The sequence below is a fragment of the Puma concolor genome, chromosome C1, assembly GCF_028749965.1.
Source record: "Puma concolor isolate L17-30 chromosome C1, mPumCon1.1.hap2, whole genome shotgun sequence".
In the NCBI taxonomy this organism is placed as follows: Eukaryota; Metazoa; Chordata; class Mammalia; order Carnivora; family Felidae; genus Puma; species Puma concolor.
The window spans coordinates 143,576,594-143,597,080 of record NC_141674.1 but is presented as its reverse complement, the minus strand read 5'-3'; the positions used below and the strand labels follow the sequence as shown (position 1 = coordinate 143,597,080).

The following is a 20,487-nucleotide window of genomic DNA, read 5'->3' as shown; positions in this document are numbered from 1 at the left end:
TCAGCACAGAGCCCGACATGGGGCTCAAACCCATGAACTGAGCCGAAGTTGGATGCTCAACCACCTGGGCCACTCAGTTGCCCCTTAAGTTTTTTAATGTTTATTTTATTTTTGAGAGAGAGACAGACAGAATGGTAATGGGGGAGGGGCAGAGAGAGGGAGACACAGAATCTGAAGCAGGCTCCAGGCTCAGAGCTGTCAGCACAGAGCCCAACACGGGGCTCAAACTCACAAACCATGAGATATGACCTGAGCTGAAGTTGGTGCTTAACTGGCTAAGCCACCCAGGCACCCCAGTGCATTTTTAATTAAAATCCCAACAGGACTTTTTTTTTTTCCCCCAGAGAACTTGAAAACATTTTAATTTTAACATTAATATGGAAATATGAAAGTATGCAAGACAGAGTACTTTCCCTGCCAAGTATCAAGGCATATTAACAAGCTGTAGTAAATAAATATATAGACTGTTCAACAGAATGGAATCCAGATCCATCTGCTCACGAACAGATAGCAGCCTGCTTAAGATAGAATATTATAAATCAGTAGAAAAAATGATGTGCTATTCAATAAATTTTTGCTGGGATTAATAGCTCTTTATACAGTACAAATAAAACTTTGATTCAGCTTCACATAGTACATACAGTTTCATTCCAAATGATTAAAGATTTACACACAGGGGAGAGATAAAAAAGAAAACCTAAAACTATTAAATATATAGGAAAACAGATTTAGAAGCTCAAGGACAGTGAAAGATTTAAGAAAACTATAAACCGTAAGAGATTGCTAAATTTGATTACATGAAACAAAATACACCATGCGATAAAAGAAACCATAAATGTATGTTAAAAGACAAGTAGAGAGAAGGCATTTACATAATTCAGACAAACAGTTGCTATCCAGAATATATAAAGAACCCCTATAGATCCATAAAAACAAATAAATGGCCCAGTGGGAAAAGGAAAATGGACAGAAAACATGAATGAGCAGTTTACAGAAGAGGCAGTCTGAATGGCCAGCAACACATGCACATGCTCAGGAAGTGCAAATGAGCACAGCCATGAGATAGGGTTTCTCTCCTGTCTGATAGCAAGTGTTGCTTGGACAGTTAACACAGGTGAGGGAAAAAGACATTCTCACATGTTGCTCAGGGAAGGAGGATGGTGCATGGCTACAACCACTTTTGAGAATATTTGGAAATATTTGGTAAAATGGAAAATGTTTATATCCTTTGGCCCAGCAAGTCCATGTGTGTGAATAAGCCTCAAGAATTGTTGCTTGTGTGCACTAGAATCTAGAATGATCATCACTCCAATCTTTATAATGGTGAAAGGCTGGAAATATTTAAGTGTCCATCATTATGGAGATCAGTAAATCAAATATACTGTGTTTGTATAATGAGTCTTTAAAAGGGATAAATAAGATATGAAAATAATAAAGTGAATTGTAGAAATCTATAATGGTTAATATATCTATAGACTTTGCTATAAGTATCTGTAAACAAATAAAATATACACTTGCAGGAAGGCCACATACCAGCTTTATGGTAGTGGTTTGGCAGGTTAGATGTGGGATTGGGACTTGAGGTTGTTGATGAAGAGGATTCAGTGTTACCTATAATTTTTATTATTTTTTTAAAGCCCAGATTCCGATATGATCACTTGCTAATGGTTCTAAATTTTAATATAGGAATATGGATGTTTGCTTTATTTGTGCTTTTTTGTATCTTTTATTAAGTATAAGAACTGTTTAAATATAGTTGGATATGAGGTATTTTCAAAGTAAGCTGAATATAATTTTTCTTTTAATTCTTCTTGCCATTAATGTACTAAAATGTAGAGGAACAAATGACATTTTTGTACTGTATTTTCAGTGATGCCAATTGGTGGAAAGGAGAAAATCACAGAGGAACAGGACTCTTCCCATCTAATTTTGTAACAACTAATTTAAACATAGAGTCTGAGGCAGGTAAGTTAAATTTTAAGGGTGAAGAGTAAATCTATTAAGGTTTTTTACACTTGAAGTTTATGGTTTAGTTTGTTTGTTTTAAGTAATTTCTACACCAAACGTGGGACTTGAACTGACAACCCTGAGATCAAGAGTCAGATGGTCTACCAACTAAGCCAGGCAGGTGCCCTGGTTCAATTTTGAATACAAAGTAGATTGGTGTTTAACTCTTGTTTTAAATTATTTATAGACACTACAGTTTAGCTTACTTCTTAACAAGTTAAGGGGTTAATTTATCCCAGGTCATTTCCAAGAATTACTTTAAACCCTTTGAGAATTAATGTACATAGTTACATAGAAGGCATAAAACAATCTGTGATGACCATGTAAATATTTAAATCAGCATAATTATGGTTTAAGAGACAGTGTGTGTCAGTTCAGTGTAGAATATGGATTTTATTCATCACTGAACCATAGTACTGAAGGGAGTAGTAGGTGGCATGGTGGGGGGCTGGTTGACAAGTGCCAAGTGTGATTACAAGGGTTAGGAGTACTCCTAAATTTTAGACTTTTCCTCACCTTGATTTGATCACGGAACTTGGGACCTTGAAGCAATAATACAGCAGTATAATTAAGACTGTAGGTTTCTGCTTCAGATCTTCTGTCAACCATGCAGAGAAAGCTTCCATTTGTTACACAGGCAGGAAGGTGGGGGGGAACTGAATGTAAAGAACAGCTGACAGAGACAAAGACAGTGCACGAGCCGGGTAGGGGCAGAGAGAGAGACACACACACACACAATCCAGAGCAGGCTCCAGGCTCTGAGCTGTGAGTACAGAGCCTGACGCAGGGCTCAAACTCACAAACCATGAGATTATGACCTGAGCTGAAGTTGGACTCTCAACCAACTGAGCCACCCAGGCTCCTCTTGAGTACTCATTTATTAGGTATTGTGCAAAGTCCTTGGCTTGCACTATTTCATTTAATCCTCACAAGTCTGTGAGATAGGTACTTTTGTTACCCCATTTTATAGATAAAGAAACTGAGGCTGAGGGTTTATGAGGTTAGTAGGTGCTAGAGCCATGATTCTAAAGTCTGCTGGTCTGCTCTTAGATGTACTTAAACTGACTTGTGGGACATGTCAGTGCTAGTCTGTATTATCGGTTTTAGGGAAAAAACTTAAATTGTGAAAGCTCTGTGCATTGTGTGTAATACCATCTTTGTATGGAGTGATGGCATTCAGTTAAAGTTGAAACATGTAAAGACTCATTTAAAGACTGAGCACTTTGCCTGTATTTGTACTTTTTATTCTTGTAAACTAAGTAGTTATGAAAATTGGAGGCACTGTTTTTAATAACTTGGTGAGACCATGCTCAGGGGATCCTACATAGAAATTTCCCGTTGGCATAGGCTGGAGAGATTGAGCTGTGGTTTTAAAAGTAAAAAATACTCTGGCTTTTCAGTACATCCTCATGTTATTATATTGAGCTCTGCTCCTTAGGACCTGTTTGAAAGTTAGCCACATATTTGAAGTAAGCAGCTGTCAGGACTCAAAAATCCTTTGGTTATAGAGATTTTTCTTTTTTCTGGGGGGGGGGGGGTGGTATTTATACATTTTCTTGGAAACCTTATATACTCTTCAGAGAGAACACAGTGTCTTCAATGTGGCCTACAGAGCACAGAGATTTTTGGATTAGGGGCAAGGTAGGTTTTTATTGTAATTTTATTATCAAAATTTATTAAAATACAGTACATTATAGCAGCACTCTAGTGAACATTTAAATAGTTTTCTGGATATGTACGTTTATGAATTATCTTTTAACCTTCTCTTTATGAAAGGCGTTTTTTTTTTTTTTTTCCTATTGCTTTAAAACTATTATCAAAGTGGGGCGCCTGGGTGGCTCAGTCAGTTGGGCATCTGACTTCGGCTCAGGTCATGATCTTGCAGTTCACAAGTTGGAGCCTGGTGTCGGGCTCTGTGCTGACAGCTCAGAGCCTGGAGCCTGCTTTCGATTCTGTGTCTCCATCCCTCTGCCCTGCCCCACCCCCCTCACACTCTGTCTCTCTCAAAAATAAATAAACATTAAAAAAAATTTTTTTAACCTATTATCAAAATTAGGTTTAAATTGGATATTTTTTTCTTATTGTGAAGATGAAATCGAGTGTTTTTTTGTTCATATGGGAAATACATTTTTATAGCAAGGAAAGTGTACTGAAGGAGCTCATATATTTGACTCTAACCCTAGTGTTAAAAACACTCAGTTTTTCAGAAAATGCCTATAATGACAGTTCCCGTTAATATTGCTCACTTGTTCCACTAGAAGGTAAGTTCCATTGGGGCAGAGATTCTGGTCTGTTTTATTCACTCTGTATATCCAATGCCTAGAACAGTACCTGACACATAGTAGTAAGGGCTAATAAATGTCTGTGGCATGAGTGGATGAACACATGAAATAATGTATGTTACCTATGAAATGTGATGACTGAAGAGTTCCTTTTTTTTTTTTCTTACGGATAATCACAGGCTACTTATATATTAGTAACTAAAATACCAAAGTAAATGCTGAGGAACTTAAAGTTTACTTTGTTTCCATAGCAGCTGTGGACAAATTGAATGTAATTGATGAGGAGGAGGAGGAAATTAAGAAATCAGAGCCTGAGCCTGTTTATATAGATGAGGTAGAGTTCTTCTTTTGTTTAATAGTTAAACTATCAATACTTTAAAATCTATTATCCTTGAGAATACTTGGAAAGAGTAATTTTTATGTTCATTGAAATGAAAGCTTTTGCGTTTTTAAAGTGCCCATTTACTTTTTTAGGATAAGATGGATAGAGCCCTGCAGGTACTCCAGAGTATAGATCCAACAGATTCAAAACCAGACTCCCAAGACCTCTTGGATTTAGAAGGTACTTAATGAGTGTTAGGGATTACTTCATTGTCATTTAATATTTTAGTTGTTTATAATGTCTTAAATATCTTCTGCTTTGTGTTTGCTTCTATAAATTAGAACTCTCTCTCTGGTGGAAAACAGACCAGTATAGTAAAATAGTAAATATATGATTTGGAAGATGTTGTTACAAACCTGCCTATCCTGTTCAAGAAGGAAGTCTTTGTTTTTCTGTAAACCCACCAGGGATACTGGATGAAGAGATTTGCAATCCGAAAAAGGACAGAATTAAGAATAAGAACATATTAAATTAATTAAATTAAAATTTTAGCAATTCTTATTTCTCTTTTAATTCTCTTGTATCATGATTTTAAAGGGCAAAATTATATATGGTCTGTGTTAATTTTGTAATGTAGTCATTTGATGCATGCTGTGTCCTTTTAATCCCCAGAAATTTGAAACAATTAAAACAAATGTTTTTATGCCTTTTTTTAATCCTTTAATCAGAAAAATCTCTGATAAATGGATAAATCTTCTTAAATCTTTTTGTAGAATAAAGTCTAATTATAAATACAGGATACTACTCTATTCATTGTATCAGTGTTTACATTTGGAAATGCACAAAATGTTTGATTTTGAAATGGCTTAAATACATGAAAAAGTTCATATCTAATCTGTACATAATTATATATTTTATACATTGTGACTCAAGTTAATATACGTAGCTAATAATAGTTTTCCAGATTTTAAGATAACTCCAGACTTAATAGTCTGTAATGTTAGCACTTACTTGGTGGGACATGGTGGGATTTCTCTTTTGATTATGACTTTGCCTTTAGTTGTATGATATTAATATTGGTGATGAACAGTATTAAAATTAGGTCTTTCATAGTCGTTTCTCTAGCATAAATTTCATTTTCTTTGTATTATGCATGGTGTTGTATATTGGTGTGGTCCATTGTCAAAAGCTTTTGAAATTGACTTAAACTGGTTTAAGTTTCAAGATTCAAAAGTATTTTTGTATTTACAGATATCTGCCAACAGATGGGTCCAATGATAGATGAAAAACTTGAAGAGATTGATCGGTGAGATTCTTTGTTAAGGGAATAACAAGTATAATTTTCTTGTTTTTTGGCAAAATTTTAGACTGAGTTTTGTGGAACTGTTCAATCTGTTGAAATTGTTTCTCAGTTTCCAAAACTCTTACAAGTGAATAGTAAGGTGGTACTTTTTATTTTGGTAGCAGTTTTCTTCCATGGCCATATAGTAAACGTAGAATTGTGGGTTCTTGCTCTTATGGTGCCAACTTTCATTTTCTTACTTGGACTGGAATTGAGAGATAATGAGGAATGAGGAATAAAAACTGAATAGAGCACAGATTGAGAACTGGGATCTTGGGCAAGCATTGTCTTACTCCGTGATGAGAAGTAGTATTTGTAAATCTTTCAAATGAAATTTCCCTTGGGTTTGTGAAGCTAACTCCAGTCCACATACCTCTCCTCATTTTTCTCCCTTGTATTTCTGTTATCCTTTTAATCTCCTTATTCCATGTAGTCTTACTCTTCCTTAGAAACAGCAACAGCACTGAAGGACACACTATCAGCATTTGGAACTTTTCATTGATTTTTGCCTCCTTTGGTTCCTCGGAGCTTTCTATTTGAAGTCTCAGGGAGAACCTATGGTGAATGGAAGACAAGGACAAGGCTTTAGTGTTCCATTGTCATCCCTTTCTGGAATCTGTTTATTGAACTACAGTATAAAACTGCACAAAAAGAACAGGAACTACTTCTTATCTGCGTTTACCAGAGAAGGGTAGTAGCAGCAAGATTTTTTCTAGTCACTGAAGATTATAATCTGTCTCCATGAGACATTTTTTATAAATTCCTTATATCTTCTACAGAAATGAAAAATAAATACCCATCAAAAATTAATGAAATGATGGTGGTAGTTTCATCATATTTTTATTTTGGAAAAAGCATTAAATGTCTACTTAACACATCTCCTATTTTTATTTCAGTGCAAGGGTGTTAATGGTCAGTGAATAATAAAACTGGAGAGGATTAAAAAGAAAAATGTCAGGGGTGCCCAGGTGGCTCAGGGTTAAGTGTCTGCATCTTGATTTTGGCTCTGATTATGATCTCATGGTTCATGGATTTGAGTCACATGGGGCTCCGTGCTGGCGGAGCTGAGTGTGCTTGGAATTCTCTTTCCCTGCCCCTCTCCCACTTGCATGTGCTGTCTCTCAAAAATAAATAAACTTACAAAAGAAGAAAGAAAGAAGAAAAATGCCAGTATTACCTTAGGTGTGGCTAGGAGTACAATGATCATAAACCTTTCTGGACCTTAAAAATAGTCCATAATCTTTAACCCAGTAAATTCAGGCCCATACTAAGTATACAGGGACATATGCAAAGATTTAACTCTTATTCTTCACAGTATTATTGAAATTAGGTTTGTAGCAACCAAGTTGGCAGTAACTAAAATGTCTTTAAGTGTGAGATTGATTTAAAAATAATTACATCCATACATTCTACAATAAAAAGCATTATCATTGATAAATATCTATTGATTATAGAAAGATATACTATGTAATGAAAAAGCAGAGGATATGACAGTATACATAATCTTTTTTTTTTTATCGATAAAAGGAATATTTTCAAAGGAAAAGGTCTAGCACAGTTAAAAATCAGAGCGACCATTTCTGATAGTTAATTTTTTGAGTCATAGCTCACCTGTTAACCAGTTCTCTCTTCAGTTTCAGTTTCTGAGTAGTCCAGCTGGCATTTTCCTTTCCCATGGTCACTGACTACAGATGCAGTTCTTGTTCTGGAAAACGTTTGCCGTTCTTCAACAAATTTTGACTCTTTATCTTTGTCAGGCATTCAAAGATGAATAAAATACTGTTTTTTCCCTTGACTGGATCACCATCAATTTGTTTTCCCTAATAAAAACAACTTTACTGCCAGAAAAAGAAATTTTACATTTCTTTTCTATCTGTAATTGTTTGGAATGAGATTTTATAGACTTTATCACACTAAGAAATTATGTCAGGCAGACATGTAAATTGACTCCAAAAAAGTTTAGATAGATTTATTGAAGAGATCCATAGTCTGAACTTAACAATATCCCAGACTATTTTAACCTTATTTCCTACTGCCCTCCAAAAATCATTGTCTACCACCGTGATCAAATTGCCCTTTTCATTCTTCCATTGTGTAACCTCACTCCTTTTGCCTGACTTGATTTGCACTGTCCCACTGATCTTAGTCTTCCTTTTTACTTGGGCCTATCCATCCTTCCTCGGTGCCTATTTAAGTCCCAGCTTCTCATAAAGCCTTTTCAGTTTACCACAACCCAAGTTAGTCTCCTCCTCCTCCTCTAAACTCTTCTGTTTCCTATAATTTTATATAATTTTGCAGTCATATGCCATCTTATATTGTTTGCTATTTTCCATGTGCTTAGCCTTGTCTAATAGATTGCAGTCTCTTTGAAGGACAGATCCACACCTTCTGCTCCATTTTCTTTGTGATAGTATAGTGTTTGGACACAGTTCAGTAAAAATTTAATTGCTTTGGGGTTATGTCTTGAATCTTTAAAGGTGATTTCTGTGTTCTCCTTGGTGTTTCATCAGTATACTGGGTTATGTGGACCAAATACCCATGGTTAATTCTTAGTCACATATTTGTTAGCATGGACACTAATTTCTCATCCTTTCTGTATGGTTTACAAATGATATCTCTGAAAACAGTTTGACTTGCTGTATATAGTTACACATGGAAGACAGGAAACTGCATCTTTTTGTTTATTTCAGACATAACAGATTATAAGAGAGGAAAGATGATAAGTCTTAACATGACTCAATCCAGGTCATTTATTTGGTAGCCCTGTGTCTGGTCATCTGCCTCTGCTTCTTGTCTTTTTAGCCTCCTTGTATATATATAAAAAGAGCTATATTTAATAAATAGGCTTGTGGGTGCCACATGACGTGGCCATTTAATTCATATGAACTTGTCAGTTGCAATGGGAGTTCTTTATTACTCTCCAGGGTAACAGACAAAGTTGTACCAAGTCAGAAGGATTTGAACTAGAGTTCCTTGGGCAAATTTGAGAATGCTCTTACTTGGATTTGTTATTTACACAATAAGGTATCTGGTTTCACTCCCCTTCTCAAAAGAAACCAACAAACAAGAGTAGTAGAGACTAGTTTATATATATACATTGTTTTCATTTGCATTTTCAAAGATAATTATTAGGATTTTTTCATTGGATCCATTAGTGAATATAAGCAAATGAAAATGTGTAATTTTGTTTGTGAGTGTGTTTTGATTTCAGTCATATCGTGCTTCAGAGCAGGCTCTGGACCTTGCCTGAGTACTTTCTTTTACTTAGATTTTTAATTAAAGCTTGGGCTTTTCCAAAATTGAGAAATTATTATTCTTTGTACTTGAGATTTCAAGAGAAACCTATAACATGTGAAACAGAATTGTCCTGGCACCAAAATTATGAATTGATTGCATTTTTATGAAGTGTGGAAGGGACTTTCCCTAATATTATGATGTCATATTAGCCTAGTTATTATGAGAATTCAGTAATTCCTCCTCCCATTTTTCATGATGAATATTTCATTGTATGTAAAGAACCTTTTAAAATATGAATAGAAAATGTGCTAAATTTAAAAAGTAGTTTATGTTCCTAAATACATGCTGAAAAGCATTGAAGAAAATTAAAGTGCTTTTTCTATATCAGGAAGCATTCAGAATTGTCTGAATTGAATGTAAAAGTCTTGGAAGCCCTGGAACTATATAACAGGTTGGTGAATGAAGCACCAGTATATCCAGTCTATTCGAAGCTCCATCCTCCAGCACATTACCCACCTTCATCAGCTGGGGTTCCAATGCAGGTGAGAGTATTTTTGAGCACATTTTTCAAAATGAGGAAAACAGTTTTAAGTTCAAAAAAATGTCTTAAAGCATAATATCAAAATGTCTGTGGTCCATGAATAAAATCATAAAACTCATCTTTTATAGTAAAAAAAAAAAAAATATGGGCTAAACAATTAGCGTTTGCCAGGAGAAATTAGATATTGATATTTTACAAATAATTTTAGTTCATTTTTAATGTGAACAACGAGATCGTTAAATATATGATGGGAGTTCTGGTTCTTCATTTGCTTTTGTAAATATAAAGCACAAATCCTTTATTTAAAAGTTTAAGTCCTTTGATTTAAGACAGTGCTTGACCCATCACAAGTCCTCTCTATGAGATACTGATGCAGTTCCTGTTGCTCAACAAGCAAGATTTACCATTTCTTTTAAAATTTCTCTCAAGATTGGGGCGCCTGGGTGACTCAGTCGGTTAAGCGGCCGACTTCGGCTCAGGTCATGATCTCACGGTCCGTCAGTTCGAGCCCCGTGCCAGGCTCTGTGCTGACTGCTCAGAGCCTGGAGCCTGTTTTGGATTCTGTGTCTCCCTCTCTCTCTGACCCTCCCCCGTTCATGCTCTGTCTCTCTCTGTCTCAAAAATAAATAAACGTTAAAAAAAAAAAAATTCTCTCAAGGTTTATTTGACTTACATGATTAGTGGAAGGCTTATTAGTTAATGAACTTCTTTTATCCTGAGATCATGTTCTCTGTTTTTCCTTTGATGAATGACTTATATTGTCAAAAATTCATGTGTGGCAAGGATATGATGCAGGCCTATAGGTGCAGGGTCCGTAAGCCATTCATGAACAGCTTCTTTTTCCAGGATTTACACCTTGTCTGTGCTTCCTGCTGAAGTGAATACTTACATTTATAATCATTATCAAGCATTGTGAAGCCTTTTTCAAATTTTACTCAGTTAGCAGTTGAATTCAGAATGAATTTGGATGAACAAAATTCATGTTAATTTATGGGAACTGATATGTAAAGGAGTGTGTGAAGGAGACACCAAGGAGAAAAGATAGAATGTGGGTGCATAATCTAGATGACTTGACATGACATAATTAAGTAAAAAAGAATGGTTACTATGGTAACTGTCACATCAGACAAGATGCATTTATCAAATATGCCATGTCCCAAACTTTGGAAAATGGTGAAAGGATCATTATATGTGAGGGTAGAAAGGATTTCTGGGTGCAAAAGACAGCTGGAGTTTATTCAGTAGTGCTTCTGTTTTCAACGAGTTAATTTGCTGCTCCTGTGAAAGTGGAACAAAAAAGAAGTGTCTCCACCATTGTATGATGGAACTGTGTTTTATTTGCTTCTTTGTGTGTCTATAAAGGGTTATTTGTCATTCTTGTATCAGGTTTCTGTGTTTAGTTGCATACTACTTACAGTCTGTGTTTTGCTAATAAGCACAACTCAGGGTTTTAAAAAGTTAAGCTTTCTGTCTCTCTGATTTTTCACATAACTTCTTTATATACTATTTATGTATAATAGCATTTAAACTATTCACAGTTCCTATTCTAATTAGAAGAAAATTCCATAGTAAAAAAGTTGGAGTAACACACCATTAGTTGAATCTGTAAAGGCTACTCAGGAACCCTACACTGCAGCAGAGGTCAGTTCCCAGCTTATTGTCAGTGGATTGTTACATGTTGACAAAGGAAGCGGTATGATTGCAACTACATTAAAGTTGATTGGCACTTCTAGCATGCTGTTTTCATGTCAGTGGGCTTTACAAATAGCTTTGTTTATTACGTGCAGTTCAAACTGCCTCCAGAAATCCCCATAACTGTGTAAGTGAACTAAAAACTTATATGTAGATAAAAAAGAAAACAAAAAACAAATAGCTTTGTTTAAAATTGGAGTGATGATAATCACTGTCTAATATTTATTTATTAAGTATGTGCATTGTTTTGAATGCTATATTTGGTAGGCAGGTCCTTAAAGGAGATACTACCCTGAAAGTTAGGTAGGGCACATGAAATATCCAAAGAGACTTAGACCATTTTGCTATTTCCTGAGGGAGGATACATCTTCTCCTTTACCTAAAAAATCATCTTTGCTTTTGTCCTATTTGTTGTAAAGGCAGAAAATAAAGGAGATGTTATAGAGAGCATCTGCGCCCTGCCCTGATACCATTTATTCTTATCCTCTCAAGTTTCATTCTTAGGAAGGAGTTGAATAAGTCATCCTGGGATGAGGGTGAAGTTCACCATTTGGATGGTGACTTGAAGTGATGATGGGCTGCCCTTCGAGGAGTGTATAGTTTCCTGTGGCTCTGCAGCAAGGCAGGTCACTGAGCAATAGGCAACCCGGATGGACTCCAGCCTGCTGCTGAAAAATATGCCACCTCCTTTCCTTTCAACCTCCCGCAGAATAAAAGAACAACCAAATAAATCACAAATTTCCACAGATTTGGCACTGTAATTTCGAAGCTGTCTACTTTTTGTACTAGGGTAGATAGATTGGTAGAACCAGATTGCTCCCTGAAGAACGGTAACATTTTATTTCATTTAAGTTTTTTAAAGTTTTAAATATGTTAGGCAGATGTTTGGGAAATCAGTGAGTCAACTTTTTCTCTTTGGTTAATAGACATACCCAGTTCAATCGCATGGTGGAAACTATATGGGTCAAAGCCTTCACCAAGTCACTGTGGCCCAAAGCTACAGCCTAGGACCAGATCAGATTGGTCCACTGAGATCTCTGCCTCCAAATGTAAATTCCTCAGTGACAACACAGCCTGCACAGACTCCATATTTAAGGTAAGTTTTGGGGAGCTGTGTTATTTTGTAATTACATACATTAAGGTTTCACACACTTTCATAATGAGAATAAATTGACCTCTTTATAATAATAATAATTGAGATGAAGTTACAGAACTTCCCATTCATAAACCCATGAAGTCAGAATGGTGCTGCTCTTAGCTTTGATACCTCTACTAAAATGGTACTCCAAACATGGCCTAAAGTCTGGTTCCCTGGGACAAAATAAAGATAACTGTCCTTTACAGGGACCAAGCCCATGATACACTCAGCACTATGCTGTAATCAGCCTCGTAAAGTAGTCCCAGGCATATTGATTTGCATGCATTCCTGAATATCAGAAAACTTTGACTCCCAAGTGTGTGTAAGCTGTGGAATTTGTGGTCTGATTTTTTTATACTAACACTTCTGTTTTGAAAATCATATTTAAATTATTGCCTTCTATTAACTTTGCTTAGCAATACAAAATGTTCATTCAATACAGTCATGGGTAGATGATCTCTAAGGTCTCTTCCCACCCAAATTCCATAAGTATAAACTTTAGATATTAACTGAAAATTAAGTAAACCTGTTCACATTGGTATTTAGTTCAATTAAAATGTAAAATTTTGTTATTCTGTGTGAGACTAGAAATTATGGAGAAAAAAACTGGAGCAGTATAGACATTAATCTTCCTATACTGTAAGCAGTGTATTTGAGTAATTTGAAATTACATATTACAAAGCTTTTTTTTTTTTTTTTTTAATTTTTTTTTTCAACTTTTATTTATTTTTGGGACAGAGAGAGACAGAGTATGAACGGGGGAGGGGCAGAGAGAGAGGGAGACACAGAATCGGAAACAGGCTCCAGGCTCTGAGCCATCAGCCCAGAGCCTGACGCGGGGCTCGAACCCACGGACCGTGAGATCGTGACCTGGCTGAAGTCGGACGCTTAACCGACTGCGCCACCCAGGCGCCCCTACAAAGCTTTTTTTAAAAAAAAATGTATGCCATGGTAATTACAAGAACAAGCAGAGTCCTGCAGTTTGGTGTGATTTCTCAACTTGTTCTTTTGTTTGTTTTGGTGTCGTGTTAATAAGTAAACTATAGGTCAAGACTACCTTGAGGGTAGATTCAGGGTCCTGTGTGGATTACACTGTTTGCCTTACCCTTATTATTTTTATGTAGAGGTTCAGATTAAGTTAGCAGGGCAGCTCTGAAAGTGTCCTATCAAAGGAAAGTGTAAAGAGTCTGTGAGGAAAAGAGGTGGTCTCCTCCATGCTGGATTGAGAGACAGACTAAGGGAGAATATGGCTGAAGGTATACTTGAGCGGAGTTCGGTTCTCGTTATAGCTGACCAAGGATACCACTGTGAGAAACACAGTCTGCATCTCCTCAAAAGATTTTTTATATGTTTGCAGTGATAGATTTTGGAGAAAACAAAATTAAATAGGCCATATAATCTTATATTTTGTTTCATTTTTGAGTACTTTCTCCTTACCAAATTTAAAAATTACATTCACAGTGTTGGCTAGTTGGAATAATGAAGTCATAATCGGAACAGCAGAGTTACATAAACTTACAAAGATGGAAAAAGGAATTTTTATTGTCTCATGATTGATCTTGACCATGACCTTGATAATGCAAAGTAAATCTGGTTTTCTTTTCAAAATTTTGTTTGTAGCACTGGACAAGACACTGTTTCCAACCCTACTTACATGAACCAGAACTCTAACCTTCAATCAGCTGCTGGTACAGCTGCTTACACACAGCAGATGGGGATGCCTGTGGATATGTCATCGTACCGGAACGCTACTTCCAATTTGCCGCAACTGGCAGGCTTTCCGGTGGCGGCTCCCGCTCATTCAGTTGCACAGCAGCAAACAAATTACCATCAGCAGCCGCTTCTTTAGAACAAAGCAAGCATTTTCTCCAAAGCCTTCATATGTGTATTACCTGACCCCAGTGATTCAAATCTGAAAATATTTAAAAAATAGTTTTTCTCAACTCAAAAGAACCATGAATAAGTAAAGCACAAAAACTTACCTTACTCTGCTAGGCCATGAAAGGATTTTTTCAGCCCAATTTGTTTGAAATCAACTTTTGATGAGAGGCAGCTTCATTCAGGTAGCTTCCAGTTAATCCTGTCTTCCTTTCAGATCTCTCTACACAAATCTGGACACCCAATCAGTAGCCTTATGACACTAAACAGCAGGAGATAAAATTTTACTTTAAAGAAACCATTAATCCTTAAAATGTCATGATAATTGGGAGCGCACTCAAACCTTTGAATATTTTTTTTGTCTGCATGTTTTTTCAGTATTCCCCACAAACCATTATTTTAAAAGGCGAACTTCCTTTTGGGTGAGCATTTAGCTTGCCAACATATTTCCCTTGGCTCCTTAAATTGCGGTTGTGTTTGCAGTCCTGTCAGTTTTGCTCTCCGGTTATGTTGAGTAATAATTAGCATATAATTGTCGACAGAAGCAAGAGCAGTTTGGAAGGAACAAAGATGTTTTCTGTAGTTAACAGTGAAGACCATATAAATGCAGATATATGATAAAGCATTTAGCTAGTCCCCAGTCCTGCCAGCAGTGAGCTAAGGAATGCCCCACTCCCTGCAGATAAACATTTCTTTTCTAACAAGGCTCCCTTGTACTTAGAATTGCCACTAATGACCTTTTAAAGTGACGTTGGCCATCCTCTAATAAGTGTGGTGTGTGCAGAGATGCTGCATTTTCTTTTTACGGATTACATGTGAATTTGAGCCATGAGACATTCCTAGTAATTTGATGTGATATATCCCAAGCATGAATAATAAGTGTTCTTATTGCTGTGTTGTTTCTTTAAAGAGGCAATTCAAGTACCATTGCTATGCCAGGCTGTTGAAAAATTTGGCCATTCCTTTCAGAGATAATTCTGAGCCTGTGGGATAATAGCAGGCAATAGATTGATAGGGAAGCTATCAAGACAGTTTTTCTGAAGCCTACATTTTATAAATTAGTTTATAGTGCTAATAGATTCCACATACTGTAGGAGTTAGGTAGTAAACCAGTAGGGAATGTTTTCTCCTAAAAATTCATACACTACTGCATCATCTATCACTTTTTAGACAATGGAATAGAAGATGGTGAATACATATGCTTACAGGTACTTGGTACTTAAACTGGGAAAACAAAGGACAGAAGTGGTTACTTGCCTGGAAGCAAGATTTCTAAATTGTTTTTTTACAGAAAGCCCTTAATCTTTCTGCCAAGGATCCATTTGAAGACAGTGTGCTGGAAATTTTTATCATTTATCTATTTACAGAAATTTAATGATAAGTATGTTCTTTTTTCAAAGAAACTGTCCGAAAATAAAAGTCTACATACTACTTGGTCTACATTTAAAGGAAAAAACAAGCAGTATTTGAAAGCCTAATTTCTGTCATTGTCTCATTTCAGATAGAAGTAGCTGAAAAAGTTTTAACCTTGAGTATGTCACGTTCTTTTTTTCATCCAGTATTTTTCTTCCGTGTGAATTCGTTTATACACTTATAAAAAAACTTCTAAAATGGCACCTTATTTTTTTGGAAACGAAACTTCTATTCTTTAAAGAAAAAACATAAAAAGCATTTACGAAGCTGCTCTTGATAATAGTTCATGTTTGCATATATATCGAAAATCTTAACGTTTTTTCCTCCCAAACAGTATTTAATAAAGTTATTTTAATGTTTCTGTAAATATTTCATGTATAATTGTGTTCTGAATTGTAAAAGCTTAATTCTGCCTAAGTCTTTGAACTAGGGGAAATATGGCACACCCACTAAATTGGGATCAGCCAATTAAGTTCACCAAATGTAGTTTTGGAATAACATAACAGGTGACATGTATATAAATACTGTATATTGGCATTTATCTGTGAAATTTTATACATCCAGAAGTTTCTTCTCCCTCTTAAATTAAAAACAACTTTATTTTGGCCATACTCTAATGAATTTTGTGTTGCAGGTTGTTGATAGTATAAAAATGTTACTAAATCTGTGTACTAAGATGATATTTTTGGTGTTAATAGGAAATAACAGGGTTATTTTTCTTTCTTTTCCATGATCTTATGAGTTATATTTATTTTAAGATCTCTTTATAATTGAATGTTTTCTGCCAAAGGAATTGTCTAATACCAGATTTCTACATTGGGTTCATACTTGCTGTTTTATAACAAAATAAAAACAACTTCTGCATTTTCATATGAAATCTTGGTACATTAGAAAAAATTTCTGAAAATTTATAATAAAATCACTTTTCATCAATGTAGAATTTCCCTTGGGTGTTAAAATATATGGAGTGGTGGGATATATAAAATAGTTTGGAAAATGTACGGTCTACCAACATTGTCTTGTAATTTGGTAATTTACAAAATTACCTGAATATTAAATAATTACAATATTTATCAATTAGGATTTTAAATTATTTGCAGATACATTGTCATCTGATTCTATTTCAAGTAGTTGATAAGTTGACCACATAACAAATTTCACTACATTTTGAAGATGATTATAAAGTTTCACCTTCCAAAATTTTTAAAAATTTATTTTGAATATTAAAAATATTATGGCTTAGATCTTTTAAAAAGTTTTCATTGTAAAAATCATAAGTGTCTGGTCTCTTGACTTCAAGGAGAGGATTTATTGAACTGTTATGAGAAAGCTCAAGTTATTTTTGTAAGTAATAAATTATAAATAATAGAGCACCAACCTATCATGCTTTGTTTCTGTGAAAAGACATTTTTCTTATTTACTTACATCAGTTTTAGTCAGTAAATGAAGGGAGGATTCATTTCTAGGGATTTAATTTTTTTGTTGTTAGTACAATTTAGTTTCTTTTGGAGATTAAAGTTGGGTGTTTTTTTTTTTTTTTGCATTTTCCCCAGAAGAATTTTTCTAATTTTACCAAACTAAGTTTGAATTAGAGTTCTCTAAAAACCTTACTGTGTCAAAAAAAAGAAATTATGTAGCTTACATAGTGTAGTGGGAGGAATCGTGTCCCCCCAAAATTCATGTTTGGCTAGAATGTCAGAATGTGACCTTATTTGGAAAAAGAGGTTGCAGATGTTGGAAGTTAAGGACCTTGAGGTGAGATCATTCTGGATTTAAGGCAGCCTTATAAGAAGAGACACCCAGATGCACAAGGTAGACGAGGCATGTAAAGATGGAGCAGAGACTGGAGTGATGCTACCTCGGATCAGTGATGGCCTGGGGCCGCCACGAGCTGGAGGAAGCACGGAAGGATTCTCCTCCAGAGCCTTCAGAGAGAACACAGCCCTGCTGACCCCCTGATCTCAGATTTCTAGCCTCAACCTGAGAAGACATTTATGTTGTTTAAAACCACTAAATTTGTTATGGCAGCCCTAGGAATCTAATAAACATAGATAAAGGTATACAGCAAAATCTGAGTACCAACCATTTCAAACTTCCATAAGAGTGGGTAAGATTATCGCAGGAGTTCAGAGACAAATGTCTGCAGTCCAGTAGTAGCACTTTTATTATCTTTTCTATATTCCAATGAAATTGCATGGATAAATGAAACTGATCTCTGTCAACCTCATAATCCCATTTTACTGGTATTTTTTGTTTGTTTGTTTTACATCACATCTCAATAATTCCTTATGTCGGAGATGGTAACAAGATTATAATTTATGACTATCCACTCTTCTGTCCATCTTGAGTAGTGAGTATTGAATGAAAAGAACTGTTCAAAGGCAAGCAGACAAACAGAAGACACAAAACTGGTGGATGGGTATTTCCCACAAAGGCTACTAAAGAATGGAATTTGGTCTTCTTATTGTACACCATTTCATATCCTTTTTTTTTTTTTTAATCTTTTTTTTTTTTTTTTAACGTTTATTTATTTTTGAGGCAGAGAGAGACAGAGCATGAACAGGGGAGGGGCAGAGAGAGAGGGAGACACAGAATCTGAAACAGGCTCCAGGCTCTGAGCTGTCAGCACAGAGCCCGACGCGGGGCTCGAACTCACGGACCGCGAGATCATGACCTGAGCCGAAGTCAGACACCCAACCGACCGAGCCACCCAGGCGCCCCACCATTTCATATCCTAATGAGGAAAATAAAGGCTTTCCAATACTTTTACAGCAAGTCAGTGACCTCTACTGATCACCTTTTCGTCTAGGGAGCCATCTCCCTTTTTTAAGATACTGAGGTGAACTCACATAAAATGGCCATTTAAAGTAAACAATTCAGTATCATTTAGTACATTTACAATGTTCTGCAACCACTACCTCTAGTTCCAGAATGAGACCTTTTGTGTCTGCTTTCACATACCATATGTCTTTTGAGGTTCATCTCCACATGTACCACAGTATATAAGGTTCATATATCAGTTCATCCATACCTCTGTTGATGGATACTTGGGTTGTTTTCATCTTTTGGTTATTGTGAATAGTACTGCTATGGATATGTGTGTATATGTATTTGAGTACTATTTTCAGTTCTTTTGGATATATACCTAGGAGTGGAATTGGTGGGTCATGTGGTAATTCTATGTTTAATTTCTTGAGGAATTGTCAAAATTCCAAAGCTGAGCCATTCATTTAATATTCCCACCAGCAATGCAAGAGAGTTCCAATTTCTCTATGTCCTCACCAGCACTTATTTTTAATTTTAAAAAATCATAGCCATCTTAGTAGATGTGAAGTGGTACCTCTTTGTGATTTTTATTTCCATTTCCTCAATGACTAATGATGTTGAGCATCATTCATGCTTTTTGTCCACTGTATATCCTCTTTGGAGACATGTCTATGTAAATCCTTTGCTTATTTTTTAACTGGGTTGTCTCTTTGTTGTATTGTAAGAGTTCTTAATATATACCGGATACTAAACCTGTACTAGATACATTATTTCAAATATTTTCTACCATTCTGTAGGTTGTCATTTTACTTTCTTGATGATGTTCTTTGATTTACAAAGTTTTTAATTTTGATGACATCCAGTTTATGTATTTTTTTCTTTTGTTGCTCCTGCAAAGAGTCCATTTCAAATCCAAGTCATGAAGATTTCCTCCTGTTCTAAGATATTTATGGTTGTAGCTCTTGTAATTAGGTCATTGATTCAGTTTTAGTTAATTTTTATACACGATGTGAGGTAGGGAATCCAACTTCATTCTCTTGCGTATAGATATCCAGTTGTCCCAACACCACTTGTTGAAGACTTATTTTACCAGCTGCTTTTGGACACTGCTATAATTGTAATGCATCAACTCCATAGCTATATAGTTCATGGTCCTGAAAGGTAACAGCCTTGTTCTCATCACTTCTGTCACATACCTAAAGAGGAGTCAGTGCTATCTAGTTAGGAGATAGCTCGCCATGGTGAACAGATATGATAACGGTGTCAGTGTATGTAGAGGTGATTTTCAGTTGTCATAGATTTTTTTTTTCCCTCCAAGTAACCAAACAAGAGTGTGAAAAGTGCACTCTCTTTTTTTTTTTTTTTAATTTTAATGTTTATTTGAGACAGAGCATGAGTGGGGGAGGAGCAGAGAGAGAGAGAGGGACACACAGAATCTGAAACAGGCTCCAGGCTCTGACCTGTCAACACAGAGCCCCACACAGGTCTCACCCCCACAAGCTGTGATATCATGACCTGAGCCCAAGTCAGATGTTTCACTGACTGAACCACCCATGTGCCCCAAAAGTGTATTGTCTAAATAGAAAAATGGGACTTAGGGGGTGCATGGGTGGCTCAGGTGGTTGAGCAGCTGACTCTTGTTTTCCGCTTGGGTCATGATCCCAGGGTCGTGGGATTGAGCCTCATGTCAATGTGGATGTGGAGCCTCATGTAGATGTGGAGCCTGCTTGGGATCCTCTCTCCCTCTCTTTCTGCCCCTCCCCTGCTCATGCTTTTTTTCTCTCAAAATAAAAAACATTAAAAAAGAAAAAAATGGGACTTAGAACCCCAGCCAAAAATAATCTTCACCATATTTCTTTCCTGGGAAAC

General features: G+C 35.9%; 1 protein-coding gene and 1 long non-coding RNA gene across 6 annotated transcripts in view; one reads left to right on the top strand and one right to left on the bottom strand.

The window, feature by feature from the left end:
• STAM2 (signal transducing adaptor molecule 2) overlaps positions 1-17,229 on the top strand; it is a 52,087-nt gene extending 34,858 nt beyond the window's left edge. For 4 of the 5 annotated variants that reach the window (XM_086718603.1, XM_086718599.1, XM_086718601.1 and 1 more), the window contains 7 exons: positions 1,871-1,965; positions 4,541-4,623; positions 4,764-4,851; positions 5,863-5,917; positions 9,579-9,732; positions 12,350-12,519; positions 14,182-17,229. In XM_086718603.1, the coding sequence (XP_086574729.1) occupies positions 1,871-1,965; positions 4,541-4,623; positions 4,764-4,851; positions 5,863-5,917; positions 9,579-9,732; positions 12,350-12,519; positions 14,182-14,410 (874 nt within the window). In that variant the 3' untranslated portion in view covers positions 14,411-17,229. The remainder of the gene's footprint in view (positions 1-1,870; positions 1,966-4,540; positions 4,624-4,763; positions 4,852-5,862; positions 5,918-9,578; positions 9,733-12,349; positions 12,520-14,181) is intronic. The other variant, XM_086718600.1, reaches the window with a different exon arrangement.
• LOC147578475 (uncharacterized) lies at positions 5,309-9,584 on the bottom strand. Its single transcript, XR_015255225.1, has 2 exons — positions 7,565-9,584; positions 5,309-6,508 (listed from the first exon to the last, which is right to left on the bottom strand). It is a non-coding gene; the product is annotated as an uncharacterized LOC147578475 (long non-coding RNA).
• Positions 17,230-20,487: the final 3,258 nt, after the last annotated feature.